Source organism: Carcharhinus amblyrhynchos, chromosome 22 (assembly GCF_965287045.1).
Source record: "Carcharhinus amblyrhynchos chromosome 22, sCarAmb.v2.hapA, whole genome shotgun sequence".
Classification (NCBI taxonomy): domain Eukaryota; kingdom Metazoa; phylum Chordata; class Chondrichthyes; order Carcharhiniformes; family Carcharhinidae; genus Carcharhinus; species Carcharhinus amblyrhynchos.
In genome coordinates this window covers 2,581,918-2,594,201 of record NC_137345.1, presented here as the reverse complement: position 1 = coordinate 2,594,201, position 12,284 = coordinate 2,581,918, and the positions used below count along the sequence as shown (strand labels likewise).

Genomic DNA, 12,284 nt, shown 5'->3' with positions numbered 1-12,284 from the left:
ACTGGGAGGCATGCCTTATGAAGTTAGGTTGAGGGAGCTGGGTCTCTTTTCCCTGGAGAGACGAAGGTTGAGAGGCGACCTGATAGAGGTTTATAAAATGTTTGGAGGAATGGATAGGGTGGATTCTCAGAGGCTATTTCCCCGGGTTGAAATGATCGCTACGAGAGGACACAGATTTAAGGTGCGGGGAGGAAAGTACAGAAGTGATGTTAGGGGTAAGTTTTTCACTGAGGGTGGTGAGTGAGTGGAATTGGCTGCCATCAGTGGTGGTGGAGGCGAACTCGCTGGGGTCTTTTAAAAGACTTCTGGATGAGTATATGGGGTTTTATGGGATTGGGGGTTATAGATAGGTGTTGATGTGATCGGCGCGACTCGTGGGCCGAAGGGCCTGTTTGTGCTGTAGTGTTCTATGTTCTTCATTATCTTATTTTGTGTTTGTTGCCCAACCTTAATTTGTCCTGAAAGAACATTAAATTGGTAATGTAGACTTGGATTCGTATGTGTATCAGGTAAAGATTCTTTTTTCCTGAATGACTTGAATTTTTTGTGACGTCTGGTATCTTTCCTGCCCATTCTTCTTGTAGCAGCTCATAAGTTAACCAAATTTAACTTGCTATGATGAAATTTAATTATTTCTAGGTATAAGTCTGAAGCAGAACCATTCAGTAGTTATCACATTTCCTGAGATTTGCAAGAGCACTAGCAGAAATACTGGCAAGTTAAGAGTGATTGATGCAATCTGCTGTTTAATATTGGGTAGCAGAGGAAAGGAAGGGAAACATTTTTGGCTTTAGTGTCACGACTTGGGAGTTAATAACAAGTGATGTTGTACCATGGAGCCTGAGCTTGTCAACTGATTCGAATTGAATCCATTCTGATGTGAAATGATTGGAGACCTGATCCAGTGAGTGTCTCAAATATGGAGTGACCAGCTGCTCCAGTTGGAAATTCTTCTGCTTTATTACAGCTCATTTCCTGTTAGAAGCTTGTGTTAGCAAAGCAAATCTAACTGTTCCATATCAAGCAGCAATTAGAGGCTTTGGCATTTGATAACGTTTAGACTACTGTTGCGTTCCCTATGGAACATTTTAAAAAATTTTTCTTTAAATGTGCAAAGCCTGACTCTCTCTTGCAGCAAATTTGCATTAGACTTTTAGTCTCTTTTAATTCTTAAGAAGATGAAAATAACACCCCCCCCGCCCCGGACTGTTTATTTTGCAATAGCTCTCTGAGGTTTGCTTTTTTGTTGACCTCTACATGCATGCTTTTCACAAACAGCTAGCTGCTATAGTGTGGTTATTTGGGTATTTATTTACATGTAGCCCACTTTGTACGAGTCCTTCAAGTGGCACTACATAATCACAAGTTTTCTCTTTCGTATGCATGCACTCACCACCACCACCCCCCACTCCACTCAGGTGAAGTATAGTTAAGCCAAAGCTACAATGAAAAATGAGGGGAGAAAAGCAAATTAAATTCCAAGCAGCTTGGATCTTTGAAAGATCTTTGAAAGATCTTTGAAACTTTCACAGCAGCTAGCACTGCAAGGATCAATAATTTAAAAAAAAATCAAAGTTTTAATCACTCTTGTGTTTCCATCAACATGTTGAGTAACATCAGTGTTGTACAGATGAGCTTTCTCTTAAGTGAAACATGTGATCAGAGACTGTGAACAAACTCCAGACTGTACATTAATAGAGACATTGTTCACACATGTTCAGTCTGTCAGCGGGTATGTGCAGATTATGACTGTGAGCAGCAGACTGTGATGAACTCGTACAACATTGGCTCAGTTATCTATCTTGCTTTGCAATCCTGTTAAGATTATGATAGACTCTGACTCGGATATTACAGTTAGGCTGTCAGCACTTGGAGCCAGCTATCCTCCCTCCAGTAAGAGCCATGGGCAAAGAATGCAGACTTATGGAGTCTTTAAAGCACCTTGCCTTTCACTGAATGAGCAGGACAGTCAGCAAATGCTGATTGATCATTGGTTTTAACAATTTGTCAACAATGGTCACTTCACTTTACAGAGAATGAGACACTGAAGTACTGACAATTTGCAGTGAATGCACCTGTGCATGAATTTATGAGCACTCATTGTGATATATAAATTGGGCAGAAATATGAGGAGTTCCTTGTGTTGGAAATACCCAATGAGTATGCTGCAGGTTGATACATTTTCATTACAAGTTTTAATTTCCCATTTCATTTAGACTTTAGTGTGTCATTTTATAATTTTTGGATTGGTTCATTCATTGTTTTGAGTAGATAGTTTTCTGCAAAGATATTTTAGTGGACTTTTCTATAGTTTAAGTTTGTCTATTATCACAAGTAGGCTTATTAACACTGCAATGTGGTAACTGCGAAAACCTCCTTGTTGCCACACACTCTGGCACCTGTTTGGGAGAAATTAGCATGACCAATGCATCCAATCTGCGCACCTTTGGACTGTGGGAGGAAATCGGAGCACCTGGAGGAAACCCACGCAGACCCATGGAGAGAGTGCAGGCTATGCACGGTGACCCAAGCCGAGAATCAAACCTGGGCCCCTGGTACTGTGAGGCAGCAATGCTACCACTGTGCTGCTCCAAAAGACACTTTGGTGGTGGTGGGGTGCTGTTCTGCTACTTGGGTTTGCAAACACCCAGGAAGAGGCACCATCTCTCTCTGAGAACAAAGCTTTCTGTTGTGGAACAAAGTTGGGCAAAGGACACAATCCTAGAACAAAAATGGGGAACATGATGCATTATTGGGATGAATAGTTTTTCTATCTATGCGGCTTGGAAATTGTCAGTGAATATTTTATTGTTGCCAGCACATGTTGCAATTTTATAAATTCTTCTGGTTTTTTTCACCAATTGTAATAACTTGTGCTTATATAAATCTTTGCGGAAAGACATCCCAAGCTGTTTCACAGAAGTGAGTTCAGAGAAAAATAGCCAATAACCAAGATGTTACAAGTCTGATCAAAGGGATGAGTTTAAGAACAAGCTTAAGAGAGGAAGCCAGAATGTTTTAGGGAGAAGAGGTTTGGAAGTGGAGGAAGAGGTTAGCTATAGAATGGAATGTGAGCACGAATTTTAAATCTGAGTTGAGAAAATAATAGATCAAGATAGAAAGGGTATGAAGGTGTAGGGGATTGGCTATAAGCAACAGAGTAATGACTAGTGTTCTAAATTCTTGTTTAAAAATTGGGAGAAGAATATTGAGAATGCAGAATTGATTTTTAAATTAATTGTTATTACAGAGACTTGAGTCATAACCGACTGGTTTCCATAAAAGACACTGTATTCGAGGGTCTTCACAGACTTCTGGAAGTGTAAGTGCCCTGTTATAATTTGTTGGTGAATAATTGAAAGAATTACTTATATAAGCAATTTTTCTAAACTGTTAACATTTGCCCACTTGTTCTCCTTAAGGAATATCAACTATAATCTACTCTCTACAATCCCGACATTGGGAGCAGCAACAGCTAACATTACCATCCTGTCACTGTAAGTTAAGTTTAATTCTGTGACCTGCTTTCTGTTTGTCGTTATTAAGAGAACATATTTTGGAATTTTTGACATGTTTGTCCACTGAGTTTTCCTCAGTTGCCACACAGTGGGGAGATCTATGGTCACTCACTCACTCTGAAATTGCAAAAGTGTTCTGAAAACCTTAGTTCACTATCTCCCTAATAAATAGCAAAGGTGATGGATACTGGTGGTTAAAAATTGCACAATTTCTGCTTGAATGATTTGTGGTGTACCTAAGTCAGGTATGGAACAGGTGTGTGAAAAGTAAAACTTCTACTACTACTACTACAGCTACAATCCTGAGCATGTTTTTATTTCCAGCCATACTGGATGGGCAATGACTTTTGTGATGTTAACTTATACTGTTACAGAACACACAATCGAATAGTGGAGATAATTCCAGAGGATCTTCAGCCATTCACTGCTTTGGAGACCTTGGATCTGAGCTCAAATTTGATTTCAGAAATCAAAACTTCTTCATTTCCCATAATGCAGCTTAAAAACTTGTGAGTAACTATATTTGTTGTTTGAAGGTGCACCATAGCACTGAGTATAATGAACTTGGTAAAAAGTCTGACAACACCAGGTTTTAGTCCAACCTATTAATTTGATAATATACTCACAAGCTTTCGAGGGGACTGCCTCTTCGTCAGGTGAATGGAGAGTTCTGGCCTCAGACAGAGCATATAAAGCACAGACAGTTTAGAGATTACTGATTAATCTGAATTACTGAATAATCTCTAAACTGTCTGTGCTTTATATGCTCTGTCTGAGGCCAGAACTCTCCATTCACCTGACGAAGAGGCAGTCCCCTCGAAAGCTTGTGAGTATATTATCAAATAAATAGGTTGGACTAAAACCTGGTGTTGTCAGACTTTTTACTGTGTTTACGCCAGTCCAATGCCGGCATACCCACATAATGAACTTGTGCAGAACTGTATTTGGGCAACTTGAAGTGGAGCATAGAAACATGGGCTAATACGTTGTACATTGAGGGAGAGAGCAACTAGCAGTGAAGCAAAATGTAATGTGCATGTGGGACAGCCTTCGTCTCTGCTTGTCATTTCTTGCTGTATTTTGATGGTTTGATAATTTTCAGGGATATCACATATTTTAATCTGTACAGTATCCTGACCTATAGAGTAAGATAGGTTGGATTTTTGAAACTTCTATTGTTTACACATTCACTGGCAGACAAGCATATGGAGCATGTTTTTTTTTTAAATGCTGGCTGATGTATTTTGTAAGAGGAAAGGCATCAGCTAGCTGATGATTCAGCTCCTTTATTCACTCTAATATTGTAATAGGGTGCAACTACATCAGTATTTGCATGCAAAGAAATAGCAGAAAAGGCATGAGACTCAGGAGAAAATATGCAGAATTAGCATTAAGGTTTTAAAAAGAAATTTCTATAATGTGATCTTTTTAGAAATCCGTATGTTAATAAGAAAACCGTTATTGTAGTCCATTCATCCTGTTGATTTTTGGATATAATCCTTAGATTAGCAACTTGGAGGAGGTCTATACTTCCTACCTAAAGGCTTTTCAGAATTTAAACCGTGATGTTGCAATAAGTTATTACCTACAATTTAAACACAACTGGTGTTCATACTGTACACCAGCCCCCTTCCAGTTGAAATGCAAATAATTATTACTATGATATATAATACTTATATGCCAAAAATTAAATGTTAAAATAAATTTTATTTTGTTTTTGGTTCTTTTCAATGTAATCTAATTTAATATTTACTTATATTGACATTACAATCATTAACCTAATGGTGCTTCAGAATTAGCCATATCTGTCAGTTATACATACCTGGTCAGTGGGTTATTCGTATCAGAAAACCAGCATGTGTGAACAAAACTATTAAGAATAATTTGAGCAGAACGTAAAGAATGGATATTTTAATTCTTTTGTATTTGTTGAATTGTTGAAGCACGTCATGAACTTTAAGGGGAAAATGTAGTCCTGTTTCAGAATTGAGGGGAATAACTAAAGTTGTCGAATTGTGCGCAAGTGCCTTTTAATGAGAAACTGAAGTACAAAGCTTTCCAAGTTGTGTCCTGTGTATTTTCTTGCTACACCAGCCCATTGTGATAGGCTCCATGGAGTCTGCCTATCGCACTATTGTGTGTCGGTTCCAGTCAACAGATAGTGATTACAGAAAGAGTTTTAAGGTGCATAGGGAGCTTTTGTTGCTACTTTCTAGTGCAATTTTCTGATGTATGGGTTGGCTTTAATATATTAGATGTTACATGCTGTCACTACTCAGAAAGCTTCTGGCTGGATTCATTTCACAATGCATTCATTTTTTATGCAATGCCCCCAGCTGAAAACTGTTCAATGCACTAATTGAAGCACTATTCATTGTTTCGTGTAACTTTCTGATTTAAAATTTAGATCCCGTGAATTCAAAAGATGTGCTCAATTGAATAGACAATATCTCGAGGTTAGATCCATCACTAGTAGCTTGGCGTATTCATACATGGTGACAGATAATCCCACAATCCAATATCCTTTTAAGTATGGTGGTTTTTTTACTGGATGAGTAGTTGGAAGGTGTACAGTAAAGCCCTGCCATTCGCAGGGTTACATTCCTGATTTCTAGCAAAGGGCGAAAGCACAGCGAACATTCTTTATAATGGGAAAGAATTAAACAGATTCCAGTTATTACAAAATTATTTGTCTGTTGCTCATGTGAGCTTTGCACTTTCAGATGTGTGATTTCTATAACTCCTTACTCATCTGCCTAAGCAGTGACATCCCTCAAATTCTCTCAAAACTGGAGGAGAAAAATCATGTTCTTGACTGCAGTCATCGTAACCAAGAACTCCATCACCAAAACATGCAATTGGAATTTCAACTTTACTCAGCATGGAAGCTGACACTGCAGAACAATTATTATTTAGCTGCTTGGTTTTTGAGCTACTTCACAAAGAAGCTTGATGCACTTTTAACCCTTTGACCCAAATACATCCATATTTCAGTTTCAATGAATTAAAACCTACAGAACCTTAATCAATGAAGTAGGTCACCAGCTGATTGCATCTCTCTCTCTTGACCACTGACTAAATAGGAAGTCAAACTCATTTAGGCTCTTTCCCACATTTGTGACCCCTTGAAAATGATGAACAGGTATTTTGAAATGAACCTTGTTGGAAATCTTTCTAATCTCTAAAGATATTTAGGGATGAATACCATGGATGAGTGAAGATTTGGGACTGGATTGGGCGATTGGGTTTACAAACCTTCATGCAGGTAAACAAATTTGCAGCCAAGGTCATGAATGTTGGGAGTTTACAAATATGCCCTAATACTAAGCTGTGCAATTTTAGCTGATAATCTCCAGCAGTCCCTTTGAGTACAATTGGGACTCCCTACCCTTAGCTACACTAATTTGACAGGCGTTATGGTCTTGTGTTAATTTGTGTGCCCATTCAGTGGACAAACTCTACCTGCTTGAATTTTAATAGCTTGTGTTTAAAGCAGTCGAGCAATCAGTGAAGGAATTTTCTCCTAGCCAGGCACCTGGCTGACTTTGTTGAGGGTAATGTAAGACATGTTAAAACCTATTTTGAACTTTTAATATTGAGAATTGCAGTCTTAGTGCAGATGACACGTCGGATTTATGCTTGAGTTGCTGCTTTTTAAATTCATTTTTATTGATCCCTTTTCAAAAAGGAGGAGATGTGCTTGTATTGTGGAAGCCATTAGGGAACATTTGTAGTGCCCTGACTAATCCCAATGAAATACTGTACAATACAGCAGTTTGTAAGCTTGTGCTTGAGCTTGTATGATGTTTGTTTATAGTGATAACATCAATTTGTATTGGCGTTTTTGACTGAGGGGAAATTTATTTATTTAGAGAATGCAAAGCCCCGTAGCTAAGCAGTTTCATCCTGTCTTGCTGTGTTGTGTGTGGATAGGCTTCCACTAAGTCTGTGGATTAGACACTCTTGTATGATATGGTGCATAGTTTGCTCTCTCCCACAAGCACTTAAAGGGATACCCATCTGTGGAGTTGGCTAAGCAGAGACCAAGGCCGCTCCTGGACCTGTTGAAGGTGGACCACTCTTTCCTTGAAGGTTGAAAGCAGATGGCTGTTGGATTGGGTTGAGACCAGGTACTTGTCTTTGCTTGCCTGTGGAAGCTAATGATCCTACCAGCAGACTAAACTCCATAAGAAGCTTCATGAGAAGAGTCCACACAAGGAACGCAAGACAAAATTTCAAGGAACAATGGAAAACTGCCCCAGGGGAATGTGTTGTTCCTTTTTTTTGCATTTAGCAGCATCTTCTGTGTATGCAGACTGTGTTGCAGTGAGCTGTGACAGACATGGGAAAAATGCTGCAGAAGCTGTAATAGTTTTACTAGGCATGTCATCCAAATGGACCAAGGTGTGTGCTGTTTCCAAGGGCAATGATGCCCCTGCTGTTTGGGCAGTGTGGTTTTTTGCATTCTTAAGATAAAGAGCATTGCTCCAGTCTGTCCAACCCACGTTGAGTGAACTGTGATACGGTTGGGTTTAAGACTGGCCTGCAGAGACTGATAGCCAAGTTCCGCACATGTGGACGGCCTCAACGGGGATCTTGGGTTCATGTCACATTGTCTGTAACCCCCACGACTTTCCTGGGTTTGCAAAATCTCACTAACTATCCTGGCTGGAGACAATACACATCTCTTTAACCTGTGCTTAACCCTCTCTCCACTCAATTGTTTGTACCTTTTAAGACTTGATTGCCTATAAAGACTCTCATTCCAACTCTCTCATTCCATTATTTTGTAAATTAAGTTTGTCTCTTTGTATGTCCTGTTTGTGAACAGAACTTCTGCTCACCTGATGAAGGGGCAGCGCTCTGAAAGCTAGTGGCTTGTGCTACCAAATAAACCTGTTGGACTTCTTACTGTGTTTACCCCAATCCAACGCAGGCATCTCCACATCATGGTTGCCGTGTGGGCCACAGTTAATATATTCATTAGCTGCATCAGCAATCCTTGTGGCTGCCTCTTGAGTGGGACTGTTGATTTATGCTGAATTAATAGCTGTCACTCACAGCAAACAAAATTGACACTGTACCATTCTCTAACATGAGAGCCAACATTACACCATCGGTGTGTGCTAGATTCAAAGCCGTAGTCCATTACTGAAAGTATATTATGCTGCCCTACTATCATCCAGTCTCCAGACCTTTTTTTAAAAAACATACCTTAATCAGTAACTGAGCCCAATGACAATATCTGTTATTTAACAGCACTATTTCCTGCCATCCAATACCCAATGAAATTGTACTACTTCATCTGCTTTTTAATTCAAAAAAAGGAAAAATGTTATGGCTACAGATGTAGATTAGGCTCAGTAAGCGGATTCCGGGATAGTACAGCCTCTGTTAAACTGGAAAGATGTGAAGCACCAAGATTTAACAAATCAGTTTTATTATTTAAGTTACGTTAGAGTGTGACTTATTTTTAGTAATGTAAAAATATACAATTTATTTTTCAGACATTTGAACAATAATCGAATAGCCATCCTAGAGCCCGGTTGTTTTGATAACTTGTCCAGCACCTTGCTAGTCCTCAAACTGAACAGGAATAAAATTGCTGTCATCCAGCCAAAGAGCTTCCGGTTGCCTCAGCTTCAGTATCTGTAAGTGGTTTTGTTCCTTTTTATTGTTCAGAATGCAGATGCACATTTTGTTATTTGAGTGGTAAACACATTGCTCCTTGTGTTACAGCTTTAAAGGAGATAGAGGTTGGACTATTAAAGCCAGTTCCTAAGGTGTACTCTGAGTTGCTTGAATGCACAAAGGATATTTCCCCTGGCTGGCTGGTGAGGGGACCACTAGAACAAGAGGGCACAATCTTAGGTCAAGATAAGCCATTTGGGGCAGAGATGAGGCAGAATTCATTCACTCAAATGGCAGTTGAATCTTTGGACTTGTCTACTGCAGCAGGCTCAGTTATTGAGTATGTTCAAGTCGGAGATCAATAGATTCTTAAATATTAAAGACATCAAGGAAAATAGAATAGTGAGGGAAATTAGCGTTGCGGTGGAAGAGCTACCTGGATTTAATTTTGGAACAGGCTCGAAGGCTGAATGACCACCGCGATCTGTCTGCAGATTCCTTGTTTGCAACTTTAATTTCCCCAAACACTTAAAATAAATTATATTTCTTTGACAATACGAAGCATGAAATTAGACATTTTCACAACAGGAGTAGCTCCTTGGACACAAAGAACATTGCAGAGGCTCAAAGATCAACTTCACTGAAGCCCACTACCTGCAGCTGACAGTTACTTTAAAAAATGTGTATTCTGATGGGTTTATAACACTGTTTTGTGTCACATGCGCTACAGGATACAGCCAAAAAAAAGAATTGCTGCTTTGTATTTGGTGAGATCCTGGAATATTTAAGTCTCGGGCTACTGAGTAGAATAAAATTTCTGTCCTTGCGTTTTTAATAGAAGAATGTTACATTTGGAGCACTTCAAAGGGAAGTTGTTAGAAGGATTAGTAACGGTGTTGATGGATTTACTCACTTCAGGTTGAAGGTAATCAGACTGGTAATCGTCCTGACGCCTCCAGATGTGAAATATTCATTGCAGGCACAACACTTGTCTCCCGCAGTAATTTATGACTGTATCAGGAATGCTTATCGGTGTGCACAGATCTACCTCAGTACTTGCTCTTGATGTCGCCATGACTTGTGAAATCTAATAGTAAAGCTCTTTAGTAAATTAAGCCGCCTTTCCTCGCAACTTGACCTGTGGCTTTTTTGGCTTGGTCAGTACAAGTCAGACTGGTCTTTAGGTACAACTTCCTTAAATTGAAAGTTCTTGCCACAAGTGGCCTCCTTGTCCCAGTTCAACTGTGTTTAAGAAAACAACTCCTAAGTAAGTGGAAAAACAAACAACTGAACATGAGTAGGATTTAATTTAGTGAATAGGTATTTGTCAGCACACAGCCTTGGGGGAGAGGGGGTCATCATACACTGTTACTAATATTTGCCTGTATTTTATTTGTTTCTGCTCCAAGGTATTAAAAGTATGTAGAAACAACATTGCAACTTCAAACATGTAGAAATTGCTCCCAAAAGCACAGGTGTGGATTCTACCACAGAACGCATTCATCTCGTCACTCATCAATCTGACCAGCTTTTTAAGTGGCTCTTTGGTTTTGGTCCTTTAAAAAAAGCTACCTGGTACATCACTACACGGATTGAATTTGTGTTTTTATATTTAAACAGGGAACTAAAACGGAACAGAATCAGAGTTATCGAGAGTCTGGCGTTTCACGGCCTTGACTCACTGAAGTCACTGAAACTGCAGCATAATGGGATTTGCGAACTCAAGGATGGAGCCTTCTGGGGGCTGAATGAAATCGAGGAGCTGTGAGTTCTTTTGATTTGATAACTGTTCTGGAGTAATTGGATTTTGTCTAGTGATTGTCCAGATTAGCAAACAGAAATGTTTTAACTGTTTGCTTTCCTCAGGTAGGAAAATGACTGCTTTATCACCTCTAATCTAGAGTCCATCATTGTACAGACTCTCCTGTGAATAGCGTTTCGATGCTGCAGTTGATCTATGACATCTGGGCTAGGGAAGGACAAAATCAAACAGCTGGTTTCCAATAGATTCCCTTATGTTCCTGTTGATTGCTTTTGGAATTAAAATGTGCACAAAACTGCCTTGCCTAACTAAGGAATGGGAGTATATTCAGCTTCATTTTAAGAGCAGAGAACATTCCTGGTTCCAGTTACACTTTGTAGAGTTCTACCTGAGTAAACGTAAGTCTTGTGTCATTTTAAGAAACACTTTGAAGAAACTACAAATTAATTTGAGCAGTCTGGATCTTGAGTTAATATCAAGCAGAGATTTTTTTTTGTTCAAACTTGATCAGTTTTGGAGTTGCTCTGCTTTCATCTTTATTGTTCTAAAAATGCTGGCATATGTAGAGGCAACTTGGAAATGTTCCGCTGACTCAGAAAAAATGCAGGTGTTTCTATCCTCTGTTCCAGGGACTTGGAGCATAATAACTTGACTGAAGTGACCAAGGGCTGGCTGTACGGCCTCAAGCTGTTGCAGCAGCTTCACCTCAGCCAGAATGCCATCACCAGGATCAGTGCTGATGCCTGGGAGTTCTGCCAGAAACTGACTGAATTGTGAGTTGTTTTTTCTTTTCTATGATTCCCCCAATTCCAGCACCTCATCCATCTCAACTTTCATTGTTCCACCACTAACAGTCATGCCTTCAAACCTTTGGGCCTTAAACTTTCGAATTCTGTCCCTAATCCCCTCCATCTTCCACCTCTTCTCCTTAACATATCTTCAAACCTTGTTCTTTGGCTCAGCTTTTGATCCTGTTCTAATAATGCTGTATATGATTCAAAGTCATATAAAGGAACTACAAAAGGTCATGAATATAGCCCAATCCATCTCACAAATCAGCCTCCCATCCATTGCTCTGTCTACACTTCCAGCTGCCTCGGCAAAGCAGCCAACATAATTAAGGACCCCATACACCCCGGACGTTCTCTCTTCCACCTCCTGTCAGGAAAAAGATACAAAAGTCTGAGGTCACGTACCAACCAGCTCAAGAACAGCTTCTTCCCTGCTGCCATCAGACTTTTGAATGGACTTACCTTGCATTACATTGATCTTTCTCTGCATCCTAGCTATGACTGTAATAGTACATTCTGCAGTCTCTTGTTTCACTTTCTTTGAATGATGTGCTTTGTCTATATAGCCTGCAAGAAACAACA

General features: G+C 39.6%; 1 protein-coding gene across 2 annotated transcripts in view; it reads left to right on the top strand.

Annotated features, from left to right (window-relative positions):
- The window catches only part of lrig2 (leucine-rich repeats and immunoglobulin-like domains 2), a 79,556-nt gene that overhangs the window by 34,747 nt on the left and 32,525 nt on the right, over nucleotides 1-12,284 (top strand). Inside the window, exons 2-7 of one of the 2 annotated variants that reach the window (XM_080209675.1) lie at nucleotides 3,251-3,322; nucleotides 3,423-3,497; nucleotides 3,893-4,027; nucleotides 9,026-9,169; nucleotides 10,770-10,913; nucleotides 11,541-11,684. In XM_080209675.1, the coding sequence (XP_080065801.1) occupies nucleotides 3,251-3,322; nucleotides 3,423-3,497; nucleotides 3,893-4,027; nucleotides 9,026-9,169; nucleotides 10,770-10,913; nucleotides 11,541-11,684 (714 nt within the window). The remainder of the gene's footprint in view (nucleotides 1-3,250; nucleotides 3,323-3,422; nucleotides 3,498-3,892; nucleotides 4,028-9,025; nucleotides 9,170-10,769; nucleotides 10,914-11,540; nucleotides 11,685-12,284) is intronic. The other variant, XM_080209676.1, reaches the window with a different exon arrangement.